This window comes from Panthera leo, chromosome F2 (assembly GCF_018350215.1).
Source record: "Panthera leo isolate Ple1 chromosome F2, P.leo_Ple1_pat1.1, whole genome shotgun sequence".
NCBI classification, from domain to species: Eukaryota; Metazoa; Chordata; class Mammalia; order Carnivora; family Felidae; genus Panthera; species Panthera leo.
The window spans coordinates 34,498,829-34,517,662 of NC_056695.1; the positions used below are offsets into that span (position 1 = coordinate 34,498,829).

Below are 18,834 nucleotides of genomic sequence, written 5' to 3' on the forward strand. Positions count from 1 at the left end.
TAACCACAAAATCATGACCTGAGTTAAAATCAAGAGTCAGAGGCTTACTTGACTGAGCCACCCAGGTGCTCCAGTGTTTAGTAATTTTTGATTGTGAGTTCATGTTTATTAGAACTTTATCTATGGGGATACTTTGAGACATGGTTTTAAAAGACTGTTTCCTTCCAAATTTTGTTGTTTTTGGCAGATGTCTGAGTTTTCAAACTTAACCATTTTAAATATTTTATTTTAGCCTCATTCTTTTTTTCTAGGATACAGATGTCATAGGAATTCTGGTTCCAGATCTCTTTGAATAATGCTTATGATAAGAATTCTTTTTCTTTCCTTCCCTTCCTTTCTCTTCCTTTCCTTCCTGTGTGTCCTCATCCCTCCCTCCCCTCCTCTCCTCTTCTTTTCTCTTTCCTTCCCTTTCCCCCATTTCAAATTTCTTTCTTTTTTTTTTCCACTGAGGGCCAGACAGAGACAAGTATTATTTTGACTATTTCTCTCTGGAAGACCGTTTACTTTCCAGTGAGTTACCCTTCAGAATCCTAGTTTTATGGAGGAGTCCCCAACCTGTCCTAATATGCAGTTTAACCCCAGGTTTTTTTCTCATTGATGACACATTTTAACTCAAATCTAGGCCATAAAGTTTGGAATAAATTCTCAGAGTAAACACCAATTCATGACACTTTCTAACAACAGATTTTATTTTCCACCAGCTCAGGCATGCATTCAAATGTAGGTTTCATATTTTATCTAGTATTTTAATTACATTCTCCTCAAATAATTTTCTATAAACCTTTAGTCTGCCATATTATTAGAAATAGCACTTAGCAGTCATTATTAAAAATTATGCCATTATTAAAAACAGATGCCAATTTGTTGTTAAAGTGTTTGCAATGCCTGATTATAAAGATATCACTTACCACAGAGGAATATTTAAATTTGGGGCTAAAAGTAATAGTGCACAATTTTCTTATGCATTACATAAAATTGGTAAATATGTAACTGATTTTCATTTTTTTTTACAAGCTTTTAAATCATTCAAGTATAAATTGTATTTTATTTTGGAAAACTTGACAGCTGAGATTCCTTTTCTATTTCAACTATAAAATCACATATGGATTTTTAAGCATCTTTACTGCAGTGACTCTTGCTTTTTCTAGCTACAAGACAATAAACGGCAGTGTTTATGAGTGCTGATAAGATTCTGAATTCTATTCTGTTCTCATTGTTCCTGCTGTGAAATGATTGCCTATTTTAAAACCACCCAAATAGAGACTGATTGCTATTATGAACAAAGAAGACTATTCATAGAAATAACCTTCCTTCTTGGCATTATGGGTAGTGATGGTGATGGAAAGTCATATACTATACTGTAAAAGTCAGTCTTGCAGTGCACCCCAGTCACGGGCACTGAACGTTTCACTCACTTGCTTGTTCATCATTTAACCACTTAACCTATCAACCATTCAACTCTGTCTCCTTTTCCAGACATAGCTATTTGATGTATCCAGGCAAAACACATCTTCTTTTGCTTGCTATTCATTAGTGTCCATCAAAATATAGTTTTTTATATTAAAAAATAAGAATGTGCTGAGATGGAATGCCAGAAACAGGCCGTTTTCCTTGGTAATGGACAAATGGCATCAATGGGACTTTCCAGGGGTGAACTCCATGTCTTTCAGAAGCTAAATGATTCATCTGACAAGATAATGAATTGGTTGCTTTTTTCAGGGAAGATTTGCAAAGAATTTCTTTTCCCTGGTTAGACAATTTAGAAAATGTTGTGAAAGGATATAAAAAGAAAGAATAAAGAAAGAAAGCTAGTTTAATACAAATGGATTCCAGTCAGAACTGTGGACATGTAATACTTGGATATCTTGAAAAATATCTCCTTCTGGGCTGACATGTATTTGTGATAAATATTATTACTGTGGCTATAAAATTAGTTTTAGGCTTTATTTAGAATCTTATTGAAGGCTGGATGAAAAAAATCACAGATGTGATTTTTATTTTAGGAATTTACATCATAATAATAATATAAATTTTACTCACCTTTTTGTGTTTATATACATAGGTAAATAGACATAATATCCAAATTTAGCTTAAACATATATCTATACTGTTTTATCCTTACAAAACAATATTTGAGACCTTTGTCATATGGAAACATTACAAAGGCTCTATGTTAAAGAGTTCAGGGCCGGGTTGGGTGATGTCTTTCTTAGTTCAGGCTACTGTAACAAAGTACTATGGACTGGGTGGTATATAAACAACAGAAACTTATTTCTTGCAGATCTAAAGAGTGGAAGTCCCAGAACAGCTTGCTAGAATAGTTGGGTTCTGGTTAGAAGTTTCTTCCAGTTTGCAGGCTGGGACATAACTTCTTGCCCTCAGACTCAAACTGAAACACTGGTTCTTCCTGGGTCTTAAGTCTGCCAGCTTTTGGACTGGGACTACACCAGTAGTTCTGGTTCTTAAGCCTTCATACTTAGACTGGAACTACACCATTGTCTCTCCTGGTCCTCTAGCTTGCTGACTGAAGATATTGGGACTACTCAGCCTCCATAATCATGTGATCCAATTCCTTATATCTGTTAAATAATATATATATACAGACTATACAGTGTATAGTGTGTATATATATATATATATATATATATATATATATATGTATAGTGTATATATACAGACTATATAGTGTATATAGGTACTATATCTATAGTTAGTTAGTTAGTTCTCTTGTTATCCAGCTCTGCGTATCTTCTGAGTGTGACAGAAATTAAGAGTGTAACCAATAATATCAAACTGCACTTCACACACAGAGACAGGGAAATCCATAACATGCATTCTCCTTAATATTTATTGATCAGCCTAGACACACAATCCCTATTCAATCCAGGACCTAAACCAGAAGGTAATGAAACACACTTAGAGTAAAAAATATGCTTTTAAACTTTATTTATTAATAATATAACTTTTTGCAAATTCAAAAAATTGAGGTGGGAATCAGTCACTCACAAGCATGTATTGCCTTCAATCAATCAAATCTTTAGTGTTTTTCTAGGAAAAAAAACTTTAAAACCTCGCATTGCTCAAGGTTAAAGTTGTTGATTTTTAATAACTGCAATACCAAAATGATCTTTACTCACTTAAAGTACTGTAAAATAACACTTCCAATTTGAAGTTATTTTAACATTGATATTTCCTAATGATGTATAAAAGCTCTGCTAGTTAGGATTCTAGATATGGTACCATTGATGCCTATGAAATTAAAACAGGAAGGCTTTGGTAAGTTGTACATGGTACTGGAACATTAGGATTCCTGTAATATTAGTCAAAAGTGACACCAGAACTTCTAGTGACCTTTAAAGTTATTCCTTCAGTGAGGGTGGTTTTCACTCAATCCTGAGGAAAAGTGTGACTGGACATCTAACAATAAAAAGTAAGAGTTTTAAGCTAACTTGGATTTACTCAGTTTGTCAATAATTTTCAAGCTACTTTGCTGCCTAAATTGCAGAAGGCATAATAAATTATTCCAGAGAATAATAAATTCACAAGTACAAGACACTGAAATAGGAACAATGTGGCTGGAGTAGAGGGATAGGAAAGTAGGGGAAGAGATGAACCAGGCATGGTCTTAGAGGTCATGTCAAGGAGTTTTATGTTTTTGAGATATGCTGATTGACCCAATTTATGGGTAACTGAAAGTTTTCCATTTTCATATCTCAGAAGAGTAAAAGTACAATACTGGCAATGGATTTGGGTTAAAAGGAATATATCCCTAAAAACATTAGTTATGGCTTCTACTTCAGTCCTTTGAAAACCTACCTATCACCACTGGTTATTACAAAAAACTAAATATACTAAAAGAAACAGTAGAAGGAGACATTGGTTCAGAGGTTAAGCTGTTGATTAAAGTAAGTGTATTGGTGAGAGGGAGGAACAAGTTCCACTCAGGAATTTGAGTCCTGTGCAGTCTAATCTTGGCTGAGCTGACCCTATTACTATAGGCAAACTAATTAACCTCCTTGTGCCTTGGCAGCTTATCTGTAGAGTGAAGATAACAATGACCTACTAAAAGACTGAAAATCATTCTGTAAACACCAACGTTATAAAAATAATATAAATAATTACCCCAATTATAAGATTTTAGTCTTTACCCAGAGTTTAAACATCTCTCTGCCTAAATAATATGCCAGGTTTAATTTTTGTCATACAGTGTGTGTGTGTGTGTGTGTGTGTGTGTGTGTGTGTGTGCGTGCGCGCGCGCACGTGGTAGAGTGAACTTGTGTTTAATCTCATCTACAGTGAAATTTGTATTTATTGAAAATGCACTTTCTCTTTCTGATGCCTATTGTTCAGTCTGCAACACACTGGGTCCTAGAGTATCACTGTAACTCCTATTGGCAGCACAAGGTTTAACACAGTGGAAGAGCTGCCGAGACAGAGGTAGGGAGGGGGAGCTGGGGGCAGGAATAGATACTCCTAATTTCTTTTTAAATGACAACTCTTCTTGCCTGTTAAATAAGAAGAGTATGCTTTATTGTTTCATAAGCCTATTGCAGTTATATTAACTATAATTAAGCAATTCAAATTGGATCAGCAGGCACATAATAGCATGCCAACAAGTGGCAAAATGAAGGGGCTCCTAGTTGTGTTTTATTGTGGATTCACTGACTCACACTGAAACTGTCATCTCTTTTGGGATATTTCCAATAATTCTGTAGGAAGTATTTATAAAATTGTATTCCTTCAGTGGCATAAAGATTACCTGTTTCTGTAATTATTCTTGGTTATCATGCCACACTTTCTTTAGCTGATAAACAGAAATAATAATCAAACAATAAAATATTTACAAAATGAAATAGTTATTTCTTTGGGAACTCAAAGAAGAATCGTACAATCTCTTCAATTCCTTCTTTTTAAAATTCATGCCTAGTAAATATGTAGGCTGTTTCCATGATGATATTAATGACTCAGTCATGTGACTGCAATGTTTCTGTTGGTGTGATTTGGCCTATAGCCACATGGTTGCCTAGGAATCCTCTGGTTAGTGGCCAGGACTAGCTAGTAAGGGACAATGAACTAGACAGAAACAATCTTTTAGTTTTAACCAGTTCCCCTGTGTTATGTGACTATTGTTGCCCTGGCCTTTGCTCAGCTAAAGTGGGGAACAGGTGTTTGAATTTTCAGTGAGGGCTGAGCAATATCTCTAACAGGTATTATGTATTTTATTGACTTCTTACCTGACTAGACCTTCTTTCCCAGTTTCCATTTCCTTCTGCTCTGGCATCGTTCCCTTTGATTCTGTTGGATTTTGATGGTCAGGGGTTGTGGTCAGATCTTTGAGTGAATTTTTCTCAGAGATTTTATCTATGGAAAGGAAACAACATATAGACAGAAGAATATATGCCACTGTTGATAAATTATATTGGACAGTGTAAGTTACAGGGATGTTTTTTTCTCCAAAACAGTCTTAGGAATGCCTCCCCTAGGATTCCTGCTAAACAAAGTAGGATCTTATGCAGGAGAAGTTAACTTGTAGACACGTTCAGGCTGATGAAAAGTATATTTAAGTTGTATTATGAAACAAAAAGTTCATAGTATATTACTTTTTGAAACTAGCAAAGCTGAGATTAGTAAGGAGTAATCCATTCAAAAGGTATTTCGGTTCTGCTAAAGTATTATTCATAATTTGTGGCTGAAATTGAAGCCTCATAAAATTCAGAAAAATAAAATAGAAGTGATGTCACTGACATTATTTCAGAATTTTGCATTCTAACTTTTTTTAATTAAATAAAATCTTTGTTTTTGGTTTGATCATCTTTAGTTATGATATCTTTTTCTGAATAAGCAGTGCAAACTAATATGTACTAGCTTCATTTTCAGTCCAAAAATTAAAATTTTCCCTTCAAGCTTATAAAAACAATTTCCAATTAATATAGTTTAAATTGTAGTGTACCAAGAGAATAATCAATTCATTGATAAATATGTGGATTATAGAGAAAATTTAAGTAAATTGCTTAATGTAAAAAGAAAATATAGAAGGAGCAAAGAAATAGAATGAACACAATTTAATGGTTATTCATTGTCCACAGTTTCTAACTTATTTTTAAATGGGTGTACTGTGCTTAGAAAATTGGAATCAATGCCCAAATGATAACTCTTATTTTTTTGTAATAAATTATAATTGAAAAAACTTAAGCCAATCCAGTATTGAAAATCTGAATTCACAAAAATGATAAATCATGGGGCGATCATTTACTTTCACAAAAGCTCTTATCATACAAGCCCTTTAATATGAAAATTCCTGTGATCTGCCTAAAATCTGCCAATATATGAAATTTTTCAGGAACATGTTTTCGGAATAAAGGCAATCATAAAATTGACTCAGTACTTAGAGTTTTGAAAGGTTTATGACTAAGAAAGCTTAAACCCCTGGATTTCCCCAAACAGATTTCTTCATTATGTATCTCCTACCTACATTTATTTTGGAATTCTAGTAATTTTGGCTAGAAGATGGAAACCACAGCATAATGTTTAAATGAAAACCCTCTGAATTCCTGACTTTACTTAGGATACAAAGGATCGTTACTATAATCATGTCCTTGGAGTCTCTGTCTAAAGACTATATTCCAGATGAAATGTTTCCACGTGTATGGAATCTTACTGACAGTGCAGGATAGGGTCCTTTTTATACAAGCACATGTGGTACACTAGTGAGCTTATCAGTATTGAACAGATTTCAGAGTTAAAAAAAATTGCACTTTCAATATGTCATTTTGTACTAAGAGGCTTTTGGTAGAAATAAGAGAGAAAGATCTATTTTCCCTATGTATTTGGGTCAAGCCATATTTTCCCATTTCTCTTTGTCCAACCAAAAAATAAATCATTTTTCAGATCTCTAACATTATGCTACATATTTCTGCCTAGGAAAATGACAGCAAAATCTTTTTCCTATATCCACAAACACTTGGGTTAATTATGGTAAGATATTTGAGAGCAAAGTTCTTAACCTCTGGCCACAGAGATCTAGTGAACTCATGGATTGGAACTTTTGAGACTCTGTGTTACTTATGCAAATTTTACATGGAGAGGATCTAAGATTAACATGAGCTCTTACAAGAAGTCTGGGCCAAAAAAAGAGTTATGAACCATTGTGTCCATATATTTTTCTGGGAGTGCCCACATCCCTGCCCCCAAATTAGGAGTGAAAATAGAGCATGAAATATGAGTAAAATAATCATAAAAACCCCTCCTGAATATATAACAAGTAGAATATGTAAAACAGTCTTTCTTAAGGGGCTTTTATTGACTATTTCTTAGAAAGGCATGTGAATATAAGCTGCATCACATACTTCCATCAGTCATTCAGGTTACAGCATATGCATTACATTTACACTATTACTTTTCTGCTAGCACCAATTAATGACTGACTGTTCTGCAACAGTTCTTTTCTCCTCTTCTGATAAGGAATTTTTGTTTATCATAATAACATTTGGATTAAAGTAACTCTAAGTAGATCGTTGTACCTTACCAGGTCTCCTCTAGACATTACCAACCCCTTCTAAAATGACGCTGCCTCTACTATGACAAGTCTAGGTTATTCAGAAATTAATTACAACCTAATTTGCTTTGTGGATAAGCATTTTAATTACAAAATAAGTCCTTAATCACAGTTTGTCGATGAAGATGAGAAACCAGTTATTGCCCGTTCTTGGATTCAAAGCAGAACAACTTTAAACATACTCATGAGGACTTAAAACAAAAGAATCCCTGTCAACTATACTCAGTGTGGGTGTCTTTTTACCCATGCAGCATGTTATTTGTTTGTGGGAACAGATGGTCAGATTGCTCACATCATCCTCATCATGGAAGAAATCTAAAATACACGGCAAATCTTGCTCTGGCATCTGGGTGAAGTTTTGTCAACCTCACATTGTAGTTTTACCCAGCTTCACACATGGAAAGCAGGATCCCCTCGTTTGTAGCTGCCCAAATGAATAGTGTAAGTCTTTCTGCCAACTGTGCTCTGAAATTGCCAGATCTCATCAGTACACTTGGTCAAGTTCTGCCCTGGAATGTGTGCCCATGGCAGATAGTAAAATCTGGAGTCAAAGTGTTCTGATATGGTTGCTTTTATTGAATGTGCAAGAATGAGTAGAGTTTGCCCTCCACACACCTGGCTGATTTTGTCTTCGGCCTGGCAGCATCTCACACTGGGCCTCTGTAATACACTTCCAGACTGCTTTGTCCCCTTGTAGTAGCACATTGTGGAGAGCATTGTGGAGAGCTGTGCAGGTGTGAAACAGCTGCTTCTGTCTTCAAGTGAGGAGATAAGTGATGCAGAAAGCCATTAACCTTACACATTTTATCAGTGGCACTAAATAATTGCTGGAAAAGGAGGAATCCAAAGAAAGAAACTGATTTGGGAATAAGGTTGTGAATTAGACAGGTGTTGATTCAATTGGTTTTTTTTTTTTATGGATGTAAAAAGAGGAAGACTTGAAAATGCTCTCATTGGCTGGAATATTTGATGTGGGTGAGATATCACTTGGTTGAATTTCTAACTCTTATAACACCAAATACATTGTGAGTTCTATCTCAAAAACAAATTTCCTTTTTTTGGACACCAACAATATCTGAGTAATTAGATGGAAGGTGAATTAACAAAAACTAAGCCTAGTACCTTGATTAGATGCATAAGTGATACTATCAATTTCATCTTAATGAATGAACGTTTGGAATAAAATAATAACACAGTTTTAAGAAATGTATAATTAATGATTATCTTCTGGCATCTAAGATGGTATTTTTGACTCAGCTTGTGTTTTATAGTTGCCAGAATATATAGTGCTCTTAGAATAATTTTAATTACAACATGTTGATCATACTTGAAATTTTATTATATCTTTGTGGATTGTCAAATGACATGGAGGAAGCTGATAAACATTATAGCAATGAGTATAGAATAGAACCTGAAGGAGAGTCCTAAAATGTAACAGATTTGAAAAATGTAATACTTTACCTTAGAAATGTTGAAGAAATCTATAAAAAATCCAGAGGCGAAGGAGTCAGAGTAACTGAGAGTTCTGGAAACCATCTCATATGAAGAATTGTGGAGAAACTTTGGGTCTAAAATAGCTAAAGACTAACTAGTGACCTAGCAGTTATTTCAAATTCTTTGAAGGGCTGCTGTATAGAAAAGACTTATTTAGTGTATACCAGAAGGCAGAAGAAATACCCATCATTGGGATTTCCAAAACAAATAAAATCCCAAACATTCTAACAATTAAACTTGTCTAATAGTGAAACATATGGCTTTGTGAGGCAATGAAAGCCCTGTTGCTGGAGGTATACAGGCAGAAACTGGAGCCCATATGAAGGACCCAGATGGGGTCCTTGCATTGGGTCAGAGGTTAGAAGTCTTCTAGTCAGCCTTAATGTGCCAAAAAGTCCTGAAAGGATTTTTATATTTAGGCAGTTTTTTTTTTTAACTTTAAGATACATCATCACAAGTGAATAAATGAACAAATCAACAAACAAAAAAGAATACAGATCCATCTAAGGTAGCTTTGGTACTGTGTCAGGATGAGAGATCCTGTCCTCTCTCAATGTCATGCTTTGTTTCAGGGACTTTTGTACTGGGATTAATTCATCTAGAAAATACATTTTATGTGCAGGTTTAAGGAGTGTGGTGAGTTACCGGTGCCGGGTACAAAACACAGAGCTGTAATCCTTACATCACTAATTCTCTGGGTGACTCTGGATAAGTTACTTTTCTATAACAGTTTCCTCATCCATAAAATGAGAAATACTTTTGTCATGGGGATTTCTGTGAGGATTAGATAAAGACTCCATTCAAGAAAAATGCAGTATAAACACAAAGTGTTCCACCGGCTTGACTAGGGTAAATTATCTTCTTTAAAAAAAAATATTAACTATTTCAGGTCTGCAAAACATTGATATATATGAGGCATGCTGAAGCTTTTATTTACTTAAGAGTGTTTCAGGAATCAGGAAAGCAGAATTAGCTATATTCTTTAGCAGAGAAAAAAGCTAAAAACATAGTTTGATTTAACTGAATTATACAAATATATTTAAATCATGCAAACTATAAAATATATGGTATTTTATCAAAAAAAAATTCATCCCATCCACATTGGTTAGTGTCTCTTAAGTTTTTAGCTTATTAATCAGGTGGAAACTAAGGAATTTTATCAGAGTTTGGTCTTCTATTTGATATTTAAAACAAAGTATAATTTCTATGCCTAACTTTTCCTTCTTGCTGATCAGCTCTCGTTACCTCTCCATCTTCAGCAAGGCAGCTCTGTTCTGTATAATACACAGGAATGGTTATTGGTTGTGCACACAGCTGGGCACCTGACCTGAAGAATATGGCCAGATCACAGCTGGCTGGTGATCCGGGTGGTGAACCGGGTGGTTCCCATGGACTCTGCCCAGCGGGAACAATGATTGCTATCTAAATCAGTCAGCCTGCTCTCTCTGGAATTTAGACTGCGAAATGAAAGGATGGGAGTAAGAGCGGCCCAAAGTAGATATGCAGAGAGAAATGCAAAGCTTTGTGGACTATGAGTGAAAGGCAGAGAAAGCAATCAGCTCCCAGGGCTGGCTCTGTCCCTTAAATGGTTTTCCAGTTCCAGTTATCCAGTGGTTTCCTTAGCCTTGAGCCCTTGCCACTGAAGGTGTCCTGATTATGTCTCTGTGCCTTGCCAAATCAGCACTAATTTCTCATTTCTTTTGTTCATATCAGATATCATTTTGAAGGAATGTTTAAGTTCAATAGCTGTAATTATTTACTATATAAGGTGTTTTTTCCCCCTTTTTCTTTTGGATGAAGCAGAAAAACATGCTTTAAATAGTTTTTGAAAAGTTTCTCTCATTTTGTTGTCATTGTTACCATATTCCTACCTTATCCTTTGTCTGATGAATAGTATTGACAGTTACAGAAAGTGAACTATACTACTAAAATTAACCATAGTACTTCCCATGCATGGTAATCAAACTCATTGGTCTTATATAGGGAAGCCTTTATTGATTTAGAAATTAAATTTCTGTATATAGTCTGGCTATTTTCCTATTCCATACAAGACAAATTAAATTTGTATAAGTCCTGCCAAGGACTAAAGAGTGGTTTCCTGCTTAAATGAGTTAGGATTTTCCCTCTTTCTTTTTCCTGTAATATTTAAAAAATTAGTATACTTTATGTCTTATAGTAGTTTTAAGTTCTAGAGTAGTTTTTAGCTTTCCTTATTTCTGTCCAAACTGAGTTGGCTGAGATGCAGGCTAGGTCAGTTTGGATAGTGGTGGGAGACTGGCAAGGCCTGGGACACCTCTGAAGACCTGGAAATGTGTTAGACTTGGAACCTAGGTCTTGGTTATAGAGAGTTATTTGGCACAGGAGGCCCAGGGAGGACATTACATTTGCAGTTGGTTTGCAACACAAACCTGGGATGGAGGGCACAAAGGAAGAGAAAGGGAAGAGGAAGAGGATAAATAAAAACATTGCTGGATTCAGAATCTTGTCCAGGTTGTCATTTTTCATGGGCATGAGCAACATAGAGTACCTACCATGTGGTTGGTTAGAGGTCACAAAATGATCACATTTTGTTTTTTAAAAATGTTTTATTTATTTTTGACAGAGAGAGAGAGGACCTGAGTAGGGGAGGGGCAGAGGGAGAGGGAGACACAGAATTTGAAGCAGGCTCCAGGCTCTGAGTTGTCAGCACAGAGCCCAGCACAGAGCCCAGCACTCAGGAACTATGAGATCATGACCTGAACTGAAGTCCGACACCTAACCAACTGAGCCACACAGGAGCCCCAAGATTTCAGTTTTTATTTCAATGATTTAAAAAGAGAATATTTAAACATTTTAAATAGTTGACATTTAAAGATTGGGAGAATTCAAATTAAAATTTGTATTTACAGTCTCTCTAGACTGAAGATGGACTATCTGGCAGCACTTGCCTCTCATCTCTGTATGACAGTGACTGGTTGGAGCTGAGTGGCCTCTGGCCTCTTTAGACAGGGCATGCATGATCCTCATTTATGCTACCTGACCCCCATCAACATTGGAATTTATCAATCTCAATGCTAAATGCTTTATATATATTAAATAGTTTAATCTGTATCTACAACTTAGAAGATTAATGACAGTATTATCCTTATTTTATACATGAGCAAACCGATACTTAGAGATGTCAACTATCTTGACTAAAGCCAGACAAAGTTATTAAGTAGTAGAGTTACAATTTGAATTGAGACATGCCAAACTCCAAAGCAGTGCTCTTTATAGTATAATATACTGCCAATATACTGAATTTATGTTATTGATTAGAGCAAAACTCAATTTCTTGTTTTTTTGTTACTTAAGTAGGGAGTATTTTAAAGTCATACACATTAGTTTTCTATTGTTGTAGGAAACAAGCTTAAATGCCTTGAAGAACACAGGTTTATTCTTTCCTAGCCTGTAGAGGTTGCCTGTGTTCCTTGGTTTGTGGTCCCTTCTTCCATTTTCAGATTGCATCAATGTGACCTCTGCTTCCATCATCCCATCTTCTTTTATCTTTGACCCTTCTGCCTTCTTCTTATGAGAATCCCTTAATTACATTGAGGCCTTCTGGATAATCTTCCCATCTCAAGATCCTTAACTTAGTAACATCAGCATTTTGTTCCCCTTCATGTAAAACTTCATAGTTTTTAGGGAGCAGGGTGTGGATGTTTTTGAGAGGCCATTATTCAACCCACCATACCATACTAGCTACCCATGGGCACCTAACTTTGATCCATTTCCACACAAAGTCACCTTATATCATGATAAACTATTAAGGAAGTCATTTAAATATCCTCTACTGGTACCAAAACATTTTTTACAGAAGGATTTAATGTACTATAAGTGAAGTGGAAGCCTATGAAAGATGATTGTAATCAAAAGAGAACCTTAGAAAGTTATCTTTATTTGAATCCAAAATGTATTACGTTCTTCATTTCCATGGCAGATAAAAATTAAACCATGCTCTGCAGAAGATAAGAGTTCTATAATCAGAAATCAACATCTGCAGATATTGTGACATTGCACCTGCATGTTTTGAAGGGAAGAATATAAAAATACCAAGCACATATAAGAGGCTATCTTTAAACACTAATAATTTTGCTTTTTCAAAACAAAATATCTTAAATATAACTGCTTTTCCTATTAAAGCCTTTGAAGACATGCTAAGTCTGCAAATTTAAATGAAACTATTTTTTTCCTTTCCACTCAAACAGCTTCTATGTTAAATGAAACTTCCACAAGAGTTTTTATTACCAGCTATGAAAAATTAAGCTTACAAATATACTTTGAAAAAAGTATAACAAGAGTAGGACAAAACTTGTCATCCCAAAGATGTGATCCTTGGTTTCATACCATTAAGGTTGTATTTTTATGGGGCGCCTGGGTAGCTCAGTTGGTTAAGTGTCCAATTTTGGCCCATGTCATGATCTCATGGTTTGTGAGTTCGAGCCCCGCTCTCTCTCTCAAAATAAATAAACTTAAAAAAAAGAGAAAAAATACTTTAAAAAATGTTTATAGCGGCACTCTCAACAATAGCCAAATTATGGAAAGAGCCTAAATGTCCATCAACTGATGAATGGATAAAGAAATTGTGGTTTATATACACAATGGAATACTACGTGGCAATGAGAAAAAATGAAATATGGCCTTTTGTAGCAACATGGATGGAACTGGAGAGTGTGATGCTAAGTGAAATAAGCCATACAGAGAAAGACAGATACCATATGGTTTCACTCTTATGTGGATCCTGAGAAACATAACAGAAACCCATGGGGGAGGGGAAGGGAAAAAAAAAAAAAAAAAAAAAGAGGTTAGAGTGGGAGAGAGCCAAAGCATAAGAGACTGTTAAAAACTGAGAACAAACTGAGGGTTGATGGGGGGTGGGAGGGAGGGCAGGGTGGGTGATGGGTATTGAGGAGGGCACCTTTTGGGATGAGCACTGGGTGTTGTATGGAAACCAATTTGACAGTAAATTTCATATATTAAAAAATAAAAAAAAATAAAAAATAAAAAATAAAAAAATAAAATAAAATAAAAAAATAAAAAATTGAAAAAAAAAATAAAAATATCTCTTTCTGTAAAAAAAAAAAAAAAAAAAGGTTGTATTTTTATGTCAGAAGAACTGCAAATTGGAAACTATCACTATTATGAAATGACTCATAGTAAAACAGAATGGCAGCAGAACATACAGGTGTATATGTCCAGTGGTTACTTAGAAAATATTGCAAAGGGGAGGACACTTGTTGGGATGAACACTGGGTGTTATATGTAAGTGATGAATCACTAAATTCTATTCCTGAAATCATTATTACACTATATGTTAACTAGCTGGGATTCAAATTAAAAGAATAAAAAAATTATTAAAAAAAGAATCTTTCTGGCAGAATATACCTGAAAAGAAAAGACAAAAAAAGAAAATATTGGACAGGGTCTTAAAAAAGGAATTGGGTCTGCTATGGAATCACTGATATAGAAATGAGTTATGGTAACCTTAGGAGTAGATGAGATTTCTAATGGAGAGAATTTAAAGAAAGAAGAGCAGAGGTATGAGTGTTGAACCTTTAAATATGTACAATCCACATCTATTTTATCATTTTATAACCCTTACTTAAAATTATATTGTTCATTATATGCATATGTTAACACAGACTTGGCCATATTGTTCACCACTATGGGCTATTTCTAGCCCATAGACCTGGCACATAGCAGGTAATAAAAAAGCATCTATTGAATAAGTGACTGAATGAAGAAATTATGTTTTTATAAACACTCAGATCTTTAAAGTGTCTCAAGTGTGATTTACCCTAGATGATTTACCTACTCAAGGTCAAGTGTTTCATCAGGTAACACATTTCAGAGAGATATGCATTTTATTTTTTCCTACAGATTTGAGTTCTGACCTTGTATTTTGGTGTGTGACTCTTCAAATGTGACTGGAGTCATCTTGGTTTGGAGAGATTTCTTTTCATTTTTGTTTTCTCCCTTTGAGAAACAAAGATTGTACACAATTAATTTACACAAAAAATAAAGTTAAATGTAAAATATAATATGGAGTTTTTCATTCAATGATCAAGCCAATCATTAAGGCTTATCATTTGTTTATGATATACTACAAATGATAATTCTTGCACTTAAATGGATATTCTCGGCTCTACTATTGAATAATCAGCTTTGACTTTCACAGCTTGTTGGCCTTAGGCACTCTCTTTTTGTCACTGTGGTTGCTACATCTACCTGGCACATGTTCCTCCCAATTCCAGTCCTCATTCCCCACAGGCCTAGTGTTGGTCCTGGTCTAGGTCTTTTGTAGTAGAACTTAAAGTGATAGAAAAAAGTAGTCTAGTTTCTTAATTCAGAGCTCTCTTCTCTTTGTGATTTCATTTGCCTCTACCTTGTCATTTGTCTGAGAATCTAAGCTTTCCTTTGAAATGTAGGTATGTCTCACTGGATGTGGCCAGTGTGTGTCTGAGGATGGTCCTATGGGAACAAAGTGAAACAAGATATAAGGTTAGAACACAGAAATGTTGGCTCCCAAGCTATTTACAGAGTGGTAGGGGAAACATACACACACAAATGTAAGTGCAAGGAAATGTTATACATAATGAATGTCTGTAGAGGATAGAGATAGGGCATAAATGTGGAATGGTCAATTCTACTGCAGTAGAAGGAAAGGGAGGAGACTATCAAAAAGGAAGTAACTCTGAATTTTACAAATCAAGATGAATTTTTTTCCAGATGAACAAGGCATGGGAAATATTCCAGGTAGTGGATACCTGTTCAGCAAAAGTCTAAGGTGTGATTGTATACAGGCTGTGGGAAACTAAAGTAGAAGTGGTTGGATGGGAAAGAGTGTGAGAAAGTAAGCTTAGTTAAATAGGCAAGGACAAGGGCCTTGAGAGTCCCATTAGCCTTGATGTGGAGTTTGACATTATTTAACAGCACTGTATGTCAGAAACATTTTAAGCTGGGAAGTAAATTAATCAGATGCTTTAATTTAAGTCTCACAGTAACCATATGTATTAGGCAAGACAGCTATTATTATTCTTATGTTATTGAGTAGGAAATTGATAAGGTGGCTAAAAATGTATGGATCTCTGGATATATTATGAAGTAGTAGTAAAGCCTTCTGATTTCAATCAAGTACTTTTACATGTTATGATGCTATTCATAAACATTTTAATCACAGTCTTTTCATGTATACAAGTGTAGATTTATGTGAATTATGTCTTATTCTGTAGCATGAAAGTTTGGATTAGCCTGAATTTGCAGATCTTGATTTATTGGTTATTGACAAATGGAAGTCACCTAAGTTATTTTGGTTTGAGAACTAAGTATTTTTTTAAATATTTTTATTTTTATTTTTTGAGAACTCTTTATTTAAAAGAAGAATGTAAATTGATTTTTTATTTCTAAATATCTTCTTATAGGCCTCAAATAATCTATTTGTACTTCAGAACGTTACTGTTTAAATGCCATTTTTAAAGGTTATATTCTATGGATAAAAACATGGTTTTAACTTTCTGTCATTTTTAACATTTAGTGTATTTGAAACTGGAGAACTATTGCCTCTGCCAACATGTTATGATCTCTAAAGAGTAGATGCAAATAATTTCCTTAAGTATGACTTTTAAGATATAATGTGATGTCAGCAGACTTCATGATCAACATCCCTAAGTGTTATGTCATGGGAATGTCATGGGATATACACCAGAGTTGTTCTACCTGTGTCTAATCTAAGTACTTCTCCAGTACTACTGTTTCTGAAGGAAAGGCAATTCCTTTAGCGTTTCTGTTCTTTTTGCCTTCTCTCTAACATCCTTTTATCTTGTGAGTAGAATATTTGGAAAGTTGATTAAACTAATATTCATCCTTCATCATTCATACTTCTTATTGATTAGTTGATTCAACTAATATTCATCATTCATTCATTCATACTTCTTCAGAAGCATAGCCTAGATATTTAGCTCTCAGGTGCTGAAGTCAGATGGAACAGGGCTCCAATCCAAGCTTTGCCATTATCAGTTGTGTGCAAGCAGCAAATTGTAACAGGACTCATGGTTATTCTGAAGATTTAATATAATAGTTCTTGGAAGAGGATAGCACCTTGCCTGGCACATAGTAATTATTGTTAGCTATTATGTTCTCCAAGAGAATAATATATTAGTTATTTTTATGTGTTCTATGGAAAAAGAATCATGATAGACAAAGGTTAAATATCATTGTAGTGATTTTCCTAGGGAGAAACACAACAAGACTACCTGAAGGAAGGTGCCCAGCTCAACATTTGTGATATTCCACGAGCTTTTAAACATATAAATAATTTTAAAAGTGTGGAATTATTTATTTTAACATAAGAATTAGAAAGAAGTCAAGGGAACTCTCATGAAGCAATGCTAAGCACATCCTCCTTCATATCTGCTCTCCATTGCAAACATAGTCAATGTTAATCAGAAATGAAAGGCAAATTTTCCAGGGCCAATGCTAAGTCATCTCGGTATTTTCTATACTCTAGGCTCATTTAAACCTGAATCACTGGACCATGCTATTTGAGTCCCTGAGGTACACTCCTGCTTGTACTTGACATCTTTCATCCAATTCTTTCAATGGGAAAATAATTATTGCTCTAAAAACCTTACATAGCACTTTTAGATAAATTTAGTCAGTAATTTATGAAAATGGTTCTTTGGACAGTTGTAAGTGAATAGTGATTATATAATTATCCCTTTGGACTTTATTGTGTCATATAAGCATAAATTACTCATAATAATGATAATAAAAATTGCCATTTGGTAAGTCCCTACTATGTGCTTTATATACACTGCCTCTAGTTTATATAATAAGGTTACAAAGCATTTTCATTTTACAGGTGAGTAGGCCTACAACTTATGAAAAATATTTCTCTAGAACAGGGTTCCTCCACTTAGGTGGTATTGAAATTCTGAATTGGATAATTCTATGTTGTGAAGGGCTGTCCTGTGGATTCTACAATGTCTAGCAGCATTTTTGGTCTTTACTCCCTAGATGCAAGTACCATCTCTACCCCTGAGATATGAAAACCAAAAATAACTCCATACATTGCCAGTTGTCCTGAGCGGCAAAACTGTTTCCTATAAAGAGGTCCTGGTCCAGAGCAATTACTGTTAAATTGTAGTTTACCATGGCCACAATCTTCGACATTCTTTGTTGAAACTAATTCATATAGCCCATTTAATATTTGAGAAATGATTTCATTTGGGATTATGGTAGAAATATAAATCTGCAATGAGAAGTCTTATTTACCTTTTTCCAACTCCTAATGTAGTCTTCTAAACATTTATCAATCTGTTTTAAAGCAAATATAAATAGTATATATAAAACCCCAAAGCAAAACAAGTGCATGACCCAAATGGTAGAGGTGAAACAGCAAAGCAACCTTACACATCACAGTATATTAAAACACTGGACAAATATCCATCACTAGACAAAAAATGATGACAATCAAGATTGATTTAGGAATGTAAGTAGCATACCTGTCTTGTGGCTTGTTGAGGCTGATTGCTTGGATCAGGACCTTGTTTACTCTCACTGTTCTCCTCTTTAGGCTTCACCTTGTTGGATTTTATCATCAGTGATTTAAACATCTTCTCTGAGATGGTTCTGAAAGCTTCTGTTTTTACGACTCTGTCTTGAGGTAGAGAAATGCACTTTGTTTTTCCTTTCATTAGTAGACAAGCCAATTAGTTGTTTAATCGGGATTTTGTTCTGGCTAATTCCTAGAGGCAACTCTGTAGCTA

At 34.8% G+C, this 18,834-nt stretch overlaps 1 protein-coding gene across 7 annotated transcripts in view; it reads right to left on the minus strand.

Annotated features, from left to right (window-relative positions):
- CNGB3 (cyclic nucleotide gated channel subunit beta 3) overlaps window positions 1–18,834 on the minus strand; it is a 280,338-nt gene that overhangs the window by 145,792 nt on the left and 115,712 nt on the right. For 4 of the 7 annotated variants that reach the window (XM_042924242.1, XM_042924245.1, XM_042924246.1 and 1 more), the window contains exons 3-5: window positions 18,571–18,721; window positions 14,962–15,043; window positions 5,235–5,361 (exon numbers count right to left, since the gene is read on the minus strand). In XM_042924242.1, coding sequence (XP_042780176.1) covers window positions 5,235–5,361; window positions 14,962–15,043; window positions 18,571–18,721 — 360 coding nt within the window. Of the gene's footprint in view, window positions 1–5,234; window positions 5,362–14,961; window positions 15,044–18,570; window positions 18,726–18,834 lie in introns of all 7 variants that reach the window. The other 3 variants (XM_042924243.1, XM_042924244.1, XM_042924247.1) reach the window with 2 other exon arrangements.